Consider the following 18,385-nt stretch of genomic DNA (forward strand, 5'->3'; position numbering starts at 1 on the left):
TAACGTACTTTGCATTAATTAAAATTAATATTTTATTATAACTGCATTATGTATCTTTTACAAATTTCTATACTACATGTGAAAAAAACGATAAGATTGCTATTGTATATTCGAATGATTCGGTGGCGGAAGGAGTGTCGAAACCGGGTCAGTTTCCAATCAGCCAGATTATATAGGCATTGTCACATGCGGTTTACAGAGCACCAACCTCACCCGGTTTAGCTGGTAGAAGCGACACACGCGTAAAGAGTCCAACTTTATATCCCGGAGCGGTTGTGGGCTGTTAGCCGCCTGCTAGATATTCGGCCACCCTCGCCCGATTAAGTGAATCATGAGCAGACTAGATCAACGGCGGACAACCCCGGCCCGCGGGCCAGCTACGGCTGGCGAAAAGTTTCTGTCCGGCCCGCAAGATCTTTAATAGATTATTAAATTGGAAAAATAACTAATTAATAGTTATTTTTCCAATTCTTTGTAATTTTCGAAAACGATAAGAGAAATAAATGTAGTAATTAACTTTTTATTTATTTATTTCATATTTGCAGACTAAAAAAATTACGAGTCACAAGAAAGCGTCAATTAACTACTACGGCCCGCGGAAAAAAAAACGTAAAATTTATTCTGGCCCACGTTATAAAAAAGGTTGCCCACCCTAGACTAGATTTATAACTTAACTCAACCAATAGAAGTTTACTGGCATGTTTTTATGATAGTTCTGTATAGTTGACAGGAGTTTTAAAAAAATCCATTAAAATATTTGATACATTTATTCCGCTCTTCCATCTTATATTACTTACGGATTTCAATGTTAAACCGGTGATATTACGATTTAGTATGTCCCATCTGTAAGTGGATGCAGAAAAAACGTGTACAATTCTAGTAGTGTTAAAAAATTAACTGTTACTTTGGCAGCATCATTTACAACTAAATTTAATGAATGAGACGTACAATGGTACAAAAAAAGCTCTAGAATTTATTTTCCTTAAATTTACGATTTATGTATCCGTTGTCATAAAAATTTCTTTCCACTTCTTTCCCAAGACTACAGATATTCGTGTACAAAGTAACCGGTTTCGACTTATTTCTATTTAAGAAGTAGTTAAATAATTAAGCGATTAGGGAATTAGAAACATATATAAAACCCCGATGAAAGAGCCGAAATTTTACTTAACGAAGCTTAACGAACCAATCTCTTGCCGAGTACAGTGGGGTCTGATCTCTTCGTAATATTAGATGTAATAAAGACAGAAATGTTTCCAGTTCAATGAGAGTGACCGAAAAGTTGTAAATTTTGGAAATTTCCGTGAACACTCGATCCTAAAACGAATTAGTTAGAAAACGAACGACGTACAATCTGTTAAGTTTAACATATTTAGATTTTTACAGCTATGGTGAGAAACGTTTAAAATATACAACAACCCCGTCGCGTCCTTTGATATATACTAGTGACGCGACAAAAGAGGTATTTGACATCGACCGGTATCGGCACCCTCGGGATTTGGCACGCACACACCTACCTGGACCGTCTCTGATTCTATTCATTAGCCACTCGTAGAAGAGCTACAGTATTTCACTAAGTGGATTGTTTTAAGATCTAAAAAGTAAAGAATATTTTGTTATTTTTATGTACGTTTCTTTACAAAGTTATATTTAATTATAAGTTTCTTTAAAAGTATATTCATACAATTGAAGAATTTTTTGTACTAGGTATGTATATTCGTCACACATTTTGTTTTACCAAGTAAGTTTTTTTGATAATTTTAATTTTAGCCCTTATATCGTGGCTAGTGATTCAAAAATTTATTTAAAAAAAGTTTTGGCTCAAGACCATATAATGAAAAAGAAAACATTATTAAAAGAGAAAGACCAACGCCTAAATTAAATATAAATACGTCAACAAAAAATTTCGACATTTTGACGATAAAATTTATGACGAATGACGATTCTTTGGTAAAATTGAAGCAATTTGGAAATCAAAGCGGAATAGAATTTAACATTGGCAGACAATATAAAATAAATATTGAAAATTATAACAAGATAATTACGATTAATCTAAATTAATAGATGTTATATGTTTTTTCTCAAAGCGAGAATTGGCATTTAGAGGGCGTAGGGAATTTATTGAATCTAATAACGGAGGTAATTATATTGAACTTTTTTATTTATTAAGTACGTCGGATAATCTATTAAAAATACATTTAAAGAAGTATACGGTTTTTACTGGCTTATCGAACAAACGAATACGAACGGGCCCTGACGCACAATTAATTGATTGCCCCTGAAAGTCGGCTTCTTACAGAAACACAGCTTCCCTATCATCAAATGTCACGGCACGCCACTGTATATAATGAAACTAGCTGTTATCTGCGACTTCGCCTGCGCGGATTTTGCAAGCAAACACTATTTATATTCAGTATTTCAACAACCATAGTAATTGTTATGTAACACTTACCTCTGAGAATGATGAGAATTGCTGAGAATCAAACGAACTGTTTTTCTGAAACGTTTATAATCGTTCTATAATCGAACTGATATGCAATAACAAATTCGAATATAAAACGGTTCGAACATTTGGTTAAAAATGGAAATGTATAAAAATATTTATAACAATGTCTGAAATGTTATCAATTTAATACGCCTAAGTACTGAATGAAGACTAAATGTAGTTAAAAACAAAAATCGCATCTAAAATAGTACAGTAGAAGCCGTTCTTCAGGTTAAGCCTTAATCCTCTCCCTCTCTCCTGCGGGAGGAAATTTCGAAAAATCCCTTCTTAGTGTGCGTTTTCATGACGTACCCTAACTCTGTACCAAATTTCACCTCTTTAGGTTCAGCAGTTTCCTCTGGGTGGTGATGAATCAATCAGTCACTCAGTCAGTCAGTCAGGACAAGTAATTTTATATATTTAGATTTTTATCAAATTTAAACCATAATTACATACTTAAAATACTTTAGACGACTTATTCCTAACTTATGCAAAAATCTTCTAAGGTTTTTCCTTTTTCCTGAGGATACAATTCCAAATAAACGTTGTCTGTCTCTCTGTGATTTTTTTCATTTTTCATCTAATAAAAAATATTTTTTTCTTTTTTAATTGTTTATTCTTTTGCCTCCTTTTTCTTTTCCGTATTTCTTTTACTCTTTTGATGACTTTGGCTGTACTTTCTTCTCCCTCTCTTCTACTGTTGTTGTAGTGTTTAAATAGTATTCTAATTAAGACTCTCTATAAATATATATAATTTTTCCACGTCAGGTGTATTTCTTTTCTATTATTAATTTTATTTTTACCTTGTTTTATTATATTTACATGATCATAAATTTGTCTTTTAAACATATTTTTTTCTTTCTTTATTATTTTAACCTATTTTGTTATTATTCCATTATTACAATAATAAATGTTTATTCACAAAAAGGGAGAGTTTCCCTGTTAAGATGTTACATTTAATAGAGAAAATTACAAAAAAAAGGTTGAATAGTTTATATATATAAATAATAGTCATTATAACATTAATTACAAGTATACTTTTGTTGAATAACAACAATCAAAGCCTTAAAGTTATTAATACAGATGAAATCAGTTATATAGTAGTAATAAACAATGAAATTATTAAGTTAGGTTTTTTTAACATTTCATAAAATAATCATATAGTTTATATAAAACTTTTTTATTATCTTTGTTGATACTCATTCTACGTTCAAGGAGTGATTTACATCGAATTGTTCGTTTCATATCAAGTGAGTCGCGGTAACACGTTACTGTATTATTATTATTAGGATTTTAAAAATTATGCATACTATAATCAAGAAATATATTTGGAAGAGAAATTAATAATTAACAAATATCACCACACAGTCTCCAAAATGTGGGAATACTTATAAATAGACTAAAAGAAGAAAATGTAATAATTAATAGTAATACAAAAATGATTTCATTAGACATTAACTATATGTATGCAAGTATGACAGAAGAAGATATAAAAAATTCTTCGGTTGAATTAAATACACCAAAGTGGATAATTGATTTATGTTTATTTATATTAGAAAATAATTATTTTCAGCATCGAGAAAATTATTACGGACACATCGAAGAGATACCAATGGTAAACTTGCATTACCCCACGTTTAGCAGAAATTATAATGATTTCAATAGACGAAAAAATAAGAAACAGAAGGATTAAATTGTATAAGAGGATTATAGATAATGGCATAATTTTGTTTCATAAAACTATAACAAATGAAGAATATATATACTGTACTGTGTAAAGAAGGTAACAAAATACAATTTGAAGTGGAAAGAGAATTTAATAACCCCAGTTTGCATCGAATCTATACTACTGCTATTTAGACAACAATAACAGGCATATAGTTTAGAATATTCGAAATATATAAAGTCGATACACGTATGAAAAATTGTCAATTATAATTCTTACACCAATAAGTATGAAAAAGAATATATTCAAATTGCGTGTGAATAAAATTACAGAAAGAACTACGAAAATAGAAAAACAACAAAGAGATAGAAAATACAGTAAAAATATTTTTATTGAATGAATATGCGAAGAAAAGGTTAGAAGAATGGTTGAATGAAATAAATAGTAAAGAACATCATAGAAATTATAAAGAATTATTACAAAGAAAATTTGTTAACTTTACGTACCAAAAATTGTTAAACGTATAAAACGGTTCATAAGAAAAAAATGTAAATTCAATACCAAATCAAATTATTCAAATAAAGAAATATTTAAATTATAGGAATAAAAAAGATATAACAGAAGAAGAAGTGGTTTAGTCATTTAAATATAGTTTTTTTTTTTTTTAAATCATAATTTAACCTGTGTAGGAGAAACAAAGAAGAAAATTGGGAATAAGTATTAAAAAACTTGTCAGAGCAGTTCAGAAAAATTATGCAAATACGGTAACACGTTACTGCAATGAGAACGGATGTGAAATAATAAGATAATAAAATAATAATGAAATAAGTTAAAATAATAAAATAATGGTAAAAATAAAATCAATAAAGATAATGGAAAAGAATTACACCTGATATGGAACAATTATATTTATAGAAAGGGTCTTAATGATAATGGTATTTGAACATGATAACAGCAGTAGAATAAGAGAGGAAGAAAGTACAGCCAAAGTCGTGAAAAGAGTAAAAGAAATACAGAAAAGAAAAATGAGTCTAAAAGAAATAAACAAGTAAAACAATAAAAAAAGAAATAATTTATATTTAATTAATTAAAAAGAAAAAATATTTTAACTAGATTAAAGTGAAAAAAAATTACAAAAAGAGACAAACAACGTCTGTTTTAAATTTTATCCTCCAGGAATAAGGAAAAACCATGCATAGCTAGGAATAAGTCATCTAAAGTATTTTAAGTATGTAATTATGGGTTTAAATTTGATAACAATTTCATTGTATAAGTATAAAAAAACGTTTGTATTTTAGAAATATAATTGAAAAAATCCCTACTGATGATGGGAGGTGCCGAATACAAGGGGGGAAAATGTTATATACAGATTGTAAATAAAAATTTATTCTTTCGAACCAAGAGACAGATTCAATCTCTAATTTCATTCTCAAGTTAAATCAGTTTGATAAATACTATTAATACATCGTAGTCACAATCGACTAATATTAATATAATATAATAATAATTAAAAGGACTAGAAACATTAATTAATTATACTCAATTATAATTTATGCCTTAAATTAAGTTCTATCAGTGTTCTGAAGAGTGGAAATCAGTAACTTACACTAAAATAGATTATAAGTATCTTATAAATGTAAGAAATGACTCTCTTCTAGTATATCATCTGATAGCGATGCGATGTGATCACGACTCTCGAGATGGCGCTATCGCACAGACTAACGAACAATATTTTCCCTCTACCCTTTCCCGATTATCCTTAAGAAATTTAAATTTGGAGAAAGGACATGACATTTTTGGAGTATCATTAACTACGAATAATAATGAGGAAAGACAGAACTAAAAACAGTAAATGACAAACCAGCCACGTAAGTATTTCGTTTGTAATTTGCAAATCGCTACACCGTCTGCATATAGTAACTATAGACGAGCGATTATTTATTGTGATATTGTCACAATGCCAGGCTGCAATTTTTAATCATATTTTTAATTTATTTCATTTAAAATATATACTCACCATCTCAAATTAGTACTGGCTTGCCCAGAGGCGGATTAAACGGTGGGCGAACCCGGGGCCCACGAACCCAAAAGGGCCCTTAAGATTCTTGATAATTCCATAACGTAATAGTACAATATAAAACTATAAAATAATAACTGTATATTTTTGAAACTAAAAACATAACATTAACGATATTTAAAGAAATTAAACAAATACTGTATGCTTTAATTAGAATAAATGTGAAATTGTGAAAAAGCTGATTGGATCGGGTGATTGAAAAAGACAGATGATTATGTGCATTCAAAATTTACTCACTTCGCCGCCATCGGTCGAATCCATGGTGGTGGTACATGCCACTTTAGGCACGCCACCCTTGTCGTATACAAATCACTAATTTGTATTACAAGTAATATTGAAAAATAATCGCCTAAAGTTATTTCGTTAATTAATGTAAGTTTATAAAATATAAAATTCATTTTGTTTAAATTATAGTTTATTAAAATGTATAAAGTTTATTGATTTATAAAGTTATTATTGTGAAAAGAAAAGAAGGAAAAATTTTTCAGATAGACGAATCTCTGTTACCAGGCAAAACAAAAAGTGTAGACTATTCGCATTGGGGAGAAAGGCGCCACGAGTCTTAGCAATAACTGAAAAATCCAATAACGAGTCGCTTAACTTTCCCGGCAACGTTTGGTGGCGCCAGCTATTATGATATTTTATTTTAAAAACGTTTTATGTTTTACCTATTATAAAATGGCAAAAAGCTTAATTTTGAGGATAAAGATGGATTTAATAATTTTTTTAAAAAATTGCAAATGCTAATGACAAGTAAAATCGTCATTAAGTCTAGCCCTACTAGAGATACACACGACCCGCTTTATCTCCCCACTCCCTCAACCTTTAATCGCCAAAATTTAATAGCATCAATCTCCCTATACACAAACCTCCCTCTAAAATTTCAGAAATTTTTCAGGGAGGTTTGTGTAGAGATTGATAAAAATTATATTTATAGAAAGATTGATAAAAATCATATTTGTCGATATTTCAAGGTCTCCTGAGTCCGAAAATGTAAAAATATGGAGGGGTCATTTTTTGACCGATCTCCATACTCCTTCTATTATACATAACAGCCCGGAAGGTAAAAATGTATAGCCAAATTTATAATAATTGTTTTATTTACCGTAAATTTTTCATTTGGAATCATATCTACTAAATATTTAGCTTTCCTGCGAAATTTCATCTCTTAAAAATTGAAAAATGTCAAAAAGACCTTCAAATCTTCGAAATACTGTATTTCACTGCTTTGCTGAAGGACATTAAACATTCACAAAATCTCGAGTACTTTCGAACATTTCGAAGTTAAATCTTAGAAGACATCGTTAAGAAGACAATGGACGAAAAAGTTTTCATGAAATTAACAGTATTTCCTAAAAAATGACTTCACCCCTGAAAAATATAACTTAAATTTCACTTGATTATGTGCATTCGAAATTTTCTCACTTCACCGCCATCGGTCGAATCCATGGTGGTGATACAACGTAAAGGAGTAGGACGTTCTCTCTATTCTTTACTTACGTCAAAAATAGCATTGTCTTACTGCGTCTCATCGGTATCAGTATGACTTATTTTCTAATGTTAAGCCTATAAAATTTTCTTTTTAAAGAGAAAAGACAAAATGATCTATGCTTAACGTTAGTTTTCCTATGAGGGTCAAAGTTAAGAAAGAAGTATTTTCTTTAAAGTAACTTATGTACAGTACTGTATATAACAGGGGTGGCCAACTTTTGTGCACATAAGATCTACTTTTTATCGTAAAAATGTGTCGCGATCGACTTGTTGTCATAGGCATAGTCTAAGTCGGGGGGGGAGTGTGAAATACATACTATGTTTATACACTGTTTCAGTACGAAGTGCACTCACTGCTTATGAGTCGAGTCATAACTGCATGCATACAGTTGCGTTCGGTTACAAATATAATACATTAAGTCAAGACATCGCTAGCGATCGACCAAAATTAGCTTGGCGATCGACCGGTCGATCGTGATCGACTTGTTGGCCACCCCTGGTATATAACATATCAATGTCTTACTATTTAGCTTTCATATATAAACTCTACAGCCGTCTGTATAAGTATATATTTGCATAATTATCATAAAGAAAAAATAATGTCCATGTTTTTGTATTTAATTTAATTTTTCTTTATTTTTAATGTTTTGTCAAAGAATGTGTTGATTTATGTTTAGAGTACAATATTCAAGATAATTGGTGTATATGTTAGGAGAAAAATTCGTGGATTTTATAGCCTACCGGGTGATAGTAATTAAAATGCTCCTATTCAACGCCGACTACAGAGAGATTTATCAGTCCAAATGCAAATAAATTTGATATGGTGACAGTTTAGAACACGAGAAAAATATTTCCATATAAAATAAAAAATTAGCTTAGTATTAAAACTCGCCACTATGGCATTTTTGCCACTGTAAGAACAAAACAGCAGTTTTATTTCACTTTTACTAACTTCTAAAAATGCAATTTGTCCAGGACATTTTGCAAATTTGCAGCGTCAAAAGACAGTATCACACTACATACGTAAAGCATCACAGAAAATTGATTACGGTCGGTCGTACCTTAATCCAATTTTACATTTCTGAGCGGTGACTATATTGAGCAGTATTCTACAGCGGCGTGCCGGTACATTCGATGACAGAAAAGCTGTGCTTCTGTAAGAAGCCGACCTCCAGGGGTAATCAGTTAATTGCGTGTCAATGATGTTGTGTCAGATTAATTGCGTGTCTAGAGTCCATTCGTACATGCGTAGTGGCGGAAAAGACAAAGACGACAAGTGTCTGACAAAATCCGTTTATTTTAACATAAAATAAACATACACTATGTACAAAATAAAACTATTTTGTACATAGTGTGCTTTAGCTTGTACAACGGCTGCTTTAGGACAGTCAGCCGTTCGGACGTCCTGAGTGTCGATGTGGTTCTTAGATCGTCGATCGAGGGTTGCCCAGGGACAGTGGCGTTTACAAGTCTGTAAGACACGGGGAGACTTCGTCCGTTGGCGTCGGGAACACGGTCTAAGTCCGAACTGGCACGGGTTACAGGTTGTCACAATAGACGAGAAATTATTTTATTTTATTTTATTTTTTGCGCATTGATACACGGCGTTTTGGTTATTCGGAACGTTAATCAAGTGCGAGGTGTCCTCGACTGTCGGGAATTATATCAATCTCCGCTCTTTCTTTCGTCCATTTTGATTGGTCATTCTCTCTCAATCACACTTCCCGAGTGGTTGGTCCCTGGTTACTAAACGTAACGAGACTCTTACCTGGAGCGCGAAAAAAGTCAAAATCGAAGATGAATTCGATCTTCAACCGATCATAGGACGACTTCCTTCCGCGATTTATGGTTTCTGCCTGGCAGTTTGATATAAACAATGGGTGTTCGACTACAAACGACTTTTCCTGTGTTTTCTTTAAACTAATAAATTTTTCTCTAAATTAACCGTTTTTTCGCGTCTTTTGTGACGGTTCAGACCCGTCCGGTACATCACATTTCCATAAAAGTTTTAAACAAATACTGGAAATGGCAAAAACAAACAATTTATGTATTTTAGTTCTAAAATGCAAATAATACTGTACATACATAATACAAACTGATATGATACAAACAATGATAGGAAAACTTGTTTTTTTAATTTTTTATAAACTAATTCTATTCTGCGAATTTTTCCGCAAAGTCGTTAATTACTTTATCATAAAAGTCGCTGGTCGTTGATTCTATCAACATATTTGGAAGGTTTTTTTCTATTGAAAGCAACGCTAGCGACGACAATCTTTCCTCCGACCGAGTGTTCCTGGCCAATGTATGAATTTGCTTCGTGGTTACCCACTGGTAGATGGTACCATAAAAATTAATGATATTAAATGATATAATTCTTTTAGTACATCTTTGTTCGGATCGACATTAATTATATGTTTTATGTCTAAGCGTTACTTGTCAATATAGTCCGGACACGAATATAAATATTACGATTCACTACATAATTTAGATAAATCAAAAAATTTCCCATACAACCTATTTAATTTAAAGAATTAAAACTCGCTTGGGAAAATTGTTTTTCATAATATTAAAATTACAGTAGAGCATCGATTACCCGACTCAATTGGGGACTGGGGTTTAGTCGGATAACCGAAAAGTATGAAAAAATACATTACAGTAGAGCGTCGATAAGTGGAACCAATTGGGGACTGGGGTCCTTCCAGTTAATGATTTGTTCCAGTTTCCGACTTTGTACGAAAAAAATACATTAACCTGTCCGATGTTCAAATTTTTTCTCCGTTGCGTATCGCTTCCTGTTGAATTTTTTCTCCGTTGCGTGTCGCTTCCTGTTGAATTTTCGTCGATTTTAAGCCTAACGAAAATTTTTATAATAATCATCGAGGCTATCGTATCGTTAAAAATTATTTCTGCATTTTGTACAAACAAAATAAATATATTAAAGAAATATAAAAAACATGAAAATTATACTTTAGAAGTAAATTTAGTATCAAAAACATTCGATTCAGCACGACACAGTCCGACTGAAAATCGTTCCACTTTCCGGCCATTCCACTACCGACGTTCCACTTATCGACGCTCTACTGTATTAGTATAGTGTGTTAGGCCTGGTTTAAATACTAGCCTCCCTTTCATGGTCGAGCCAGTGCTGCTAGCTAAAACATGCAAAAATTTAACAAAAATAATATTAAAGTAGCCAAGACATAACCAAATATTGTAGCGCCACATCACTAGCGGACATTTGAATTTCCGACTAGAACGCGGTCGGTTAACCGATAAGTCGTTTTATCGATGTCGGATAATCGATGCTCTACTGTATTAACATCTAAAAGTGATAAAAATTCTAAAGATTTATGTCTGAAAATCTGTCAATATAATTACAGCATAATTAAAAGAAAATTATAATTAAATATAACTTTGTAAAGAAATGTACATGAAAATAACATTGAATACTGTTTACTTTTTAAATCTTAAATAATTCATGTAGTTAGATAGCTCCCTACCAGTGGTTAAGGGATAGAATCGTTGGAAGCGTTATACGATATTTTGGTGTGTAGCTTCCAGCAGCTAAACCGGGTGAGGTTAGTGCTCTGTAAAGTGCATGCGCAAATGCGTATAATCTGGCTGCTTTACACCATTCAGTTTTTTTCACCGTAGAAGCTGACCTGGTTTCGACAATACGGCACTTCCATTCCGCCATTGATATTCGAATATACAATAGCGATCTTATCGTTTTTCATTAAATTCCTACTATTAGTTCACATTCTCCCTATATATATTTATATATCTTGTTCAAATTTTCAACCGTTAATAAAATACTTTTTATTCATCGACTCAAGTTCAAATACATTTTTTTAAACTTGTAGTGGATGACACTTGATGTTAATACAGTTTTTTTTAAATATTAATTCATTAATTAAACTTAATTAATTAATTTTAGTTTTATATGGGAGAAAAAAATTTCTCTTATATAAGATATTTAGCATATGTATATACATATTTATATTAATTGTAATTATTTAATAAAAAGTAACTAGAATAAAATTATTTTTGTTGACCTAAGTAGGAATTGACTTAAAAATTTTTTTTTTTTTTTTTTATTACTTGTTTCACATGTAGTATAGAAATTTGTGATAAGATACATAATGAGGTTATAATAAAATATTAATTTTAATTAATTCAAAGTACGTTAAAATATGAAAATAATCGCCCAATATGAATTTATATTTTAGAAGATACAAGGAAAGCGGCGCTTCCACCGCTTCCACTGACGGCACGCCACTGGTTTTCTATATAGAGTGATTGCCTTGTGCAAATATAATGCTTATTAGTTGTAGCGTCAAAATTGCCATAATCGCTAATTTTGATGTTAATGATTTTTACAGAAATGTCTTTCAAGTGCCTTGAAATGTCATCATTTCGAATTCGGTTGCGTTTGAACTGCCAAATATTTCTAACAGCATTGAATAGGGATACTTTAATTACGATCAACCTGTATGAAAATGTATGTAAAAATTCTAAAAATTCACTGGTGATAGAAAAGAAGTCATATGAAAATGTCATAATTTCACATTACCTATGAGAAAATTTCCATTCACTTGAGTTATCTGTCAACAGTATTTAGCATATTGAATGGTATCTATGGCAAGATTTTCAAGATGTTTTCTAGTTTTATCAAATTTTTGATGCAAACTTATGCATGGGTAGAAACCAGCGTCTGTGAACATGATATCGTTCATAGTTTAGTGATCCATTAAATTATTGTTCATCTTTAATGATGCCATTTTACAAAATAAGCAATAGTAAGTATAATGCCCACAATGAAATAAAAACGGACGTATGCTCAGATGCACTTTATGTGTGTGCCAGTTTAAATATATTACTACAAGCTAGCTACAGAACTCCTGCTTTGAGAACATTGTATTAATTAATTAAAAAATACGTGATCAATCCTTTGAAAGTGCAAAAATTATTCTCCATATCCTAGTCATCGGCACAGTGAAAATCAAAATAACAGTTTTGATATGTGGTATAACGATAATGTAATATTTATTCGATACTTGGTATTGTATATACAGTCAAACGTTTGAATAACGACCACTGATGAGAACATAAAATATGGTCGTTATTTCGAAATTAATTTGTTAAAAGCAAAAAACTTGACCGAAAAATGGCCGCTTTGTTAAGACTTATACACAGTACATTGATTAAATACTGTTGGTATATTAATTTATTCTGTTTTATATCAAAAACTATCAAAATGACCGTTTATGTGTTAATGGAATAATAATCTATCAACTCAGAATTACGTTCAACAATGTTTTCCTCCAGGAAGGAAGCTACTGGGGAGGTTGAGGACGCATCTCGTCTCCAATGTCGGCAAATTCCACTGAATAGTCAGCAAAGTCATGCCACAAAAAAAATTTGCTTTTTTTAGAATTAAAAGAAATACAGCAGTTTAAAGAAGGAGCAAGAGGGATGGACAGAATATGGGAGGAGAGTCTTTTGACTGGTAATTCATACTAACTATAGGTATCAGTCATAGATAACACTCGGCAAAATCAATCTCCATGCATTCTCACTGCTAATGATGTCTTAACAAAGGCCCACAACTCTCACACATAGTACGAAAGAAAGATTTCCTTACTTTGCACAATACCATTGGAAACTTATAGTTTAGAAAGTCTTCTGAGGAGGGCTCTCTATTGGTATATTTACAATACTTTTTAAAACTGCATAAGGCTTAAGCAATTTTTGATAGTGAAAATGCATAAATCAGTTATGTCTTTATTCACGCCTCATATCAATAGAAGCCATATATTTGGTAAATCTTCAGAATATTGTCAGGCGCTATAGTGTGTTCTTCAGTGAACTTATAAACCTAGCTTAGCTAAAATATTAAACATTATATATTCTATCATTAATTAAAACTAAAATTTTATACGTTTAGAAAATAGAATAGTTACAGTATTTACTTATTTGTTGCATTTATGCGAGGTTGCAATGGACAAATGATCGTCTCCTAATAAGACAAAAATGTATTAATACCTATTGCTCAAAAAACAATACATAAGAATGACTGTGTTTAACTGTAATCCATTATTCTTATAATCTGTGTTTCTCTTTGAAATTCTATTGGTGATTTCCGATAAATAGTATTTCCTGCGTTTTTAGCTCTTCTCCAAATTAGTTTGTTTGTCCACATCGTTAAATGGTCAACCGTCTCCGCTCCAGTTGGTAACAGTTGACCGTTTTAACTGGAGAATGCTTTTTAATTGAGTTCAAACAAAAACCTGTGAGATAATGGAGAATCTTAAATATCTGAGTCGAATAATCCTGATTATTACCAATCGCATTTGTGAAAAATTCTAAAATCGCGATAGTAAGTGAGAAATAGTGAACGAATAGATACCCAGCCTGTTTTTTGTGTTCTATGTTTAGAGATTTATAACGAGCTATCCGTGCAGAGTTTTCTGGTTTTCTTCACGTGTCTCACACCCAAACGGTCTAGTTTTCCATCGAAAGTACTCTAGAGGTAAACTCTCCTCGTCTCTATATGACAATGAAAACTTAATGTGTTGCATTGTTGTCTGTCATCTATCTAATCTAATCCAATTGCTTCTTTGCTTTTATACAGTAATATTATAATAAAAAAGTGCAGTATACATTTTCCACGGTATCTATTGGTTATGAAAGAAAACGCAGTTTATATGGAACACTAAACACATGGCTTCAATGGGAGTAGGAACACTGAATACATTCATTGCCAACATATCTTTTAATAACTTCTATAAGTATTTATTGTTAAGGTAGTTAGTGTTTGCAACGTTTAATATCATGAGAAAATCACGGATTGATAGGTTAATAAGTTTTAGAATTTATTGCCATTTGGGAAATTTGATTAGAATTCTTCGGATGAACCGGGAACTAGTTCGAATTTTTCGAAAAAAACATTTTGTTTCATGTGTGAGTGTTTTCAGAGAAAATTTACAAAATCTCGAGTGCTTTTCGGTACACACTACACACAAGAGCCGACAATGAGATTTCTTTCTTTCTCAGCGATGACCCAGAACACTCCTTACAGCCTAATGTATACCTTACAGGCCAAAAAATCGAGATGTTAAAGGAGTCAGCTTGCTGCTGCTAGGACATAAATCTGGTTAATTCTCAAAAATTTTCACGGATATTTTGGCCCAAATATATTAGGCCCATTTCTCACAACTTACGTTGATTTACTCGTTGCGAGTGTAGCTAAACAAATAAATGACCTATAAAGCTCCACTTAGTCCGGAAGAAATTTAAAATATACAGTGTTATATATTGTGTTTACTTTATGTTTCGAAATTTCTACGCTAGAAACTTTACTCGAAATTATCGAAGTTTAAATACTCTTCGATTTCTATCTGGTCGAATAGCTCTTCCGCTGCCATTAATAAAAATGTGACGGATCTCCATTAATGCGAAACTTTCAATGTCTTCTGGATGTTAGGAATAGATTTGTCCTTGATTTTTTCGCAAACTTGTTTTTTAAACTTATTTTTACTTTAATATAACAAGTATTATGTAATATATAATGTAAGTAATATAACAATATTATGTATAAAAACAAGATCAAACCTGTAAACAAAAGCCACCAACGGGAATATTGTCAATAAATAAAAATGGCCACTGTTTAAAGATCATTTCGTTCAACGTTCCCGAAAATAAATTCCGGAATGTTTCGGTTCTTGTAAGAGACGGATAGCCAAGTGGTTGAGGTATCAACCTACCGCCTCGGAACGAATTCGGACGGATCAAAACCCCTAGGAATTTTTGATTCGTCCCAGATATGTCAGAATCCATCTCTCACCACTCGGCCGTCTCATTTTCGGTTTGCCAGGCCCACAATGGGCTCGATATAAAGGCTAACTTAGCATCCTGAGGGCACAGGGAGTTAAAATTTTTTTAAAAAAAGTATTTTAGTATATTTTTTGCTGGCCAGTGGCCGAGTGGATAAAACCAGTGAACACTGGTTTTATCCACAAGTTGGTCGTGAGTTTACGGTTGGCCAACGAGCTGATCAAGCGCAATTTTCCAACTTTACGTTAGTTTCACCTAAATACGGGCCAGTTTTCCATAAAAAGTCCTGTCGAGAGGCATCCTTCCTCGACAGATTGTTCACGTGTGGTACGTTTGTTGCGTAAACAAATAAAACAAAACAATTAATTGAGCCCGGACGAATGTTAGTTGTGTAAAAAAGTTTCTGTTAATAAAAAGTAAAAACGGGAATTTTTCGTTGTTTATTCACAGTGACAATGTTTTAATATACAAATATTAATAGTTTACTGCTACTGTAGTTGAACCATTGAAATTCAATTGAGAAATTGAATAGAAATTACGCTCACTTTTATTATTAGTTCTTTATTAAAACCTTTAATTAAATTGTTGCGAACTGTGAAGTTGCAAACGAATAAAAACACGTTAATAACGTTTTACGGCATTAATTCAGGAGAATAAATTGCATTTTGTACGCGAAAGAATTGTCTTTACGAATCAGAAGGTGAAAGGCGCAATTTTGGTCCATCTTTTTAATGCCATACATTGCCACGACAGAATGTTTTGCAATGTAACGGGGTTTAAGTGTGTCAGTATTGTACACCTAGATGTAAAGGCCGGTAAAGAAAGCGAAAAGAGTCAGAATTTCGATACTCAAAATTTATTAAAGCGGCAACAAAATGAATTTTATGGAGAAATATTTTTTTTTTTTAATCTTTAACAAACTCTTAGAGTTAAATCTTGTCAAACCGACGATTTCTTCCAGACGAAACGGGAGTTGTAAGCGTTTCGGAATAATTCTTATTTTAAGAGAAAAGATGGCGATTTTTCCGGCGGAAATGCAGGTCGAAGATTAAGAAAAAGGAGACATTTCGGTGACGACAACCAAGACAATACCGCACTCGACCGAGTACAAAAACGTTCGGCGTCCGGAATTAAGCTACCTTCTAACGATATATCGAATGTACATCCAACATCTCGGTTACGTCACGGACACGTAAGAAGCACGACTCGTCGTTCGACTCGACCCCGCGACGGAACCGTCCGGCGCGCGTCCTAACGTCGATCACTCCTCGCGTTAAACGCGTAACAAAAAATGGTTTACCTTCGCGTCATAAATAAAAGGTTCTTAAGTAAAATTATATACAAAAATTGTAGGAAGGTGCGATAATACAAAAGTGCAAGGTAATAATAATAATATAAAAATTGAAATCAAGCCATTCTCGTTTAACTTCCGCAACATTCTTTAACTGGTCCGCTGGTGACAATACCAGATCGTCCCCGACCGCCGGTCGCCTGCGCGGTATACGGCGCTTCGGTCCCTTTCCGTTTTTATATCTTCATCGGTTGCAATTTGCAAGGCTTGAGACTGAGAAGAATTCCTCCTTCTCCGCCAGCCGCGAAAGGTCCGAGTCCAAAAATGAGTTTTGCGCGAAATTAAAATAACGAAGAAAAACGTTATTTCGAGTTTTTGATTTAGCGATATTCCGACCGTTCCATCTCGTCCGTTTAAGCGGAACTCGACAGTCCAAACCCGGAAATACCCTCAGAAAAAAAAAATCCCAATCCGGAACGACCGCCGCCCCACAAAGTCGTCTTCTTCTAACGACTGTAATTCTTATTCCGGTTTGACTTCCGGTCAGGATGATGCGACGTCAGAGGGGGCGGTCGCCCACGAGAGATCGGCGGACCGATGGCAACCGTTTTGGCGACGCGCGTCGAGCGAAAGACTTGACCACACGAACACGACACAGAGGCTATAGGAACTCGATAGAGACGCGTCCCCCACGGACGATGGGGAATCGGCCGACGGGAGTAAACGCCGTCTCCTCCCGCGCCGCGCCGTAGGCGGGACGTCGCCTCGAATTTGGAGGTGGAAAGGCTACGGGTGATCCGCGCGCGACCGTGGCCGAAGAGATCCGGAGGCGCCCGCGTCAGTTCTTGCATCGCCCCTTCCTCTGTCTCCGCTGGAACCGTCGCAGGCGTCTGGCCCAATCGTCCTTCCACTCGATGACGATGCTGCGACCGTCGGCCGATAGACCCGGATGTTCCGAGTGTCTGTCGTCTTTACCTGAAACGGAAACGTCGTTACTCGCTTCGTTCGTCTCACCCCTTCCCACCCGCTTTCGTTCCTCTTCTCTAAGTCCTCGTTTTCGGACCGACCCACCCACATCGCAACAAACAGGTATTGTACAGTACATATTCGAGTCTATGGGTTTCCATTCGACGGAGCAGGAGGTAACCGGAATCGAAAGCGGAACTATGGGGTCTATTTTGGAAACTAGGCTTTAGGTTTCGGGTCGGCATCCGACTGGTCCGAGTCCGCTACAGAAACACGTAAACATCCCATACACTCGGTGTTACGAAGCGAAGAGAATATGAGCGCAGCAAATTGTACAGTTGAGAAGAATTCACCGTTCGACGGCCAATTGCGAAAAATAATTATTCGTAATTCACCAGCGAAATTATTTCTCATGGTCATTCTTCGATATTTCGAATCGTAAATATCATTAAAACTCTTAAAGAGTTTTAATAATATTTACGATTCGGAAAATCGAAGAATGACGAATACGGTTTGCGTGGAAGGTAAAACCTGGTGTTTGTCAGCAGACCTCAAATTAGATCGAAATAT

The 18,385-nt window shown here is 33.6% G+C and overlaps 2 protein-coding genes across 2 annotated transcripts in view; both read right to left on the reverse strand.

The window, feature by feature from the left end:
• The window catches only part of Syx8 (syntaxin 8), a 274,529-nt gene that overhangs the window by 181,522 nt on the left and 74,622 nt on the right, over positions 1-18,385 (reverse strand). The gene's annotated exons all lie outside the window — the stretch shown is intronic.
• Positions 17,416-18,385, reverse strand: part of NetA (Netrin-A) — a 29,317-nt gene continuing 28,347 nt past the window's right edge. The window contains exon 7 of the mRNA XM_067278958.1: positions 17,416-17,824. Coding sequence (XP_067135059.1) covers positions 17,688-17,824 — 137 coding nt within the window. The 3' untranslated portion in view covers positions 17,416-17,687. The remainder of the gene's footprint in view (positions 17,825-18,385) is intronic.

The sequence above is a fragment of the Centruroides vittatus genome, unplaced genomic scaffold (genome assembly GCF_030686945.1).
Source record: "Centruroides vittatus isolate TY-2023 unplaced genomic scaffold, ASM3068694v2 contig_846, whole genome shotgun sequence".
In the NCBI taxonomy this organism is placed as follows: domain Eukaryota; kingdom Metazoa; phylum Arthropoda; class Arachnida; order Scorpiones; family Buthidae; genus Centruroides; species Centruroides vittatus.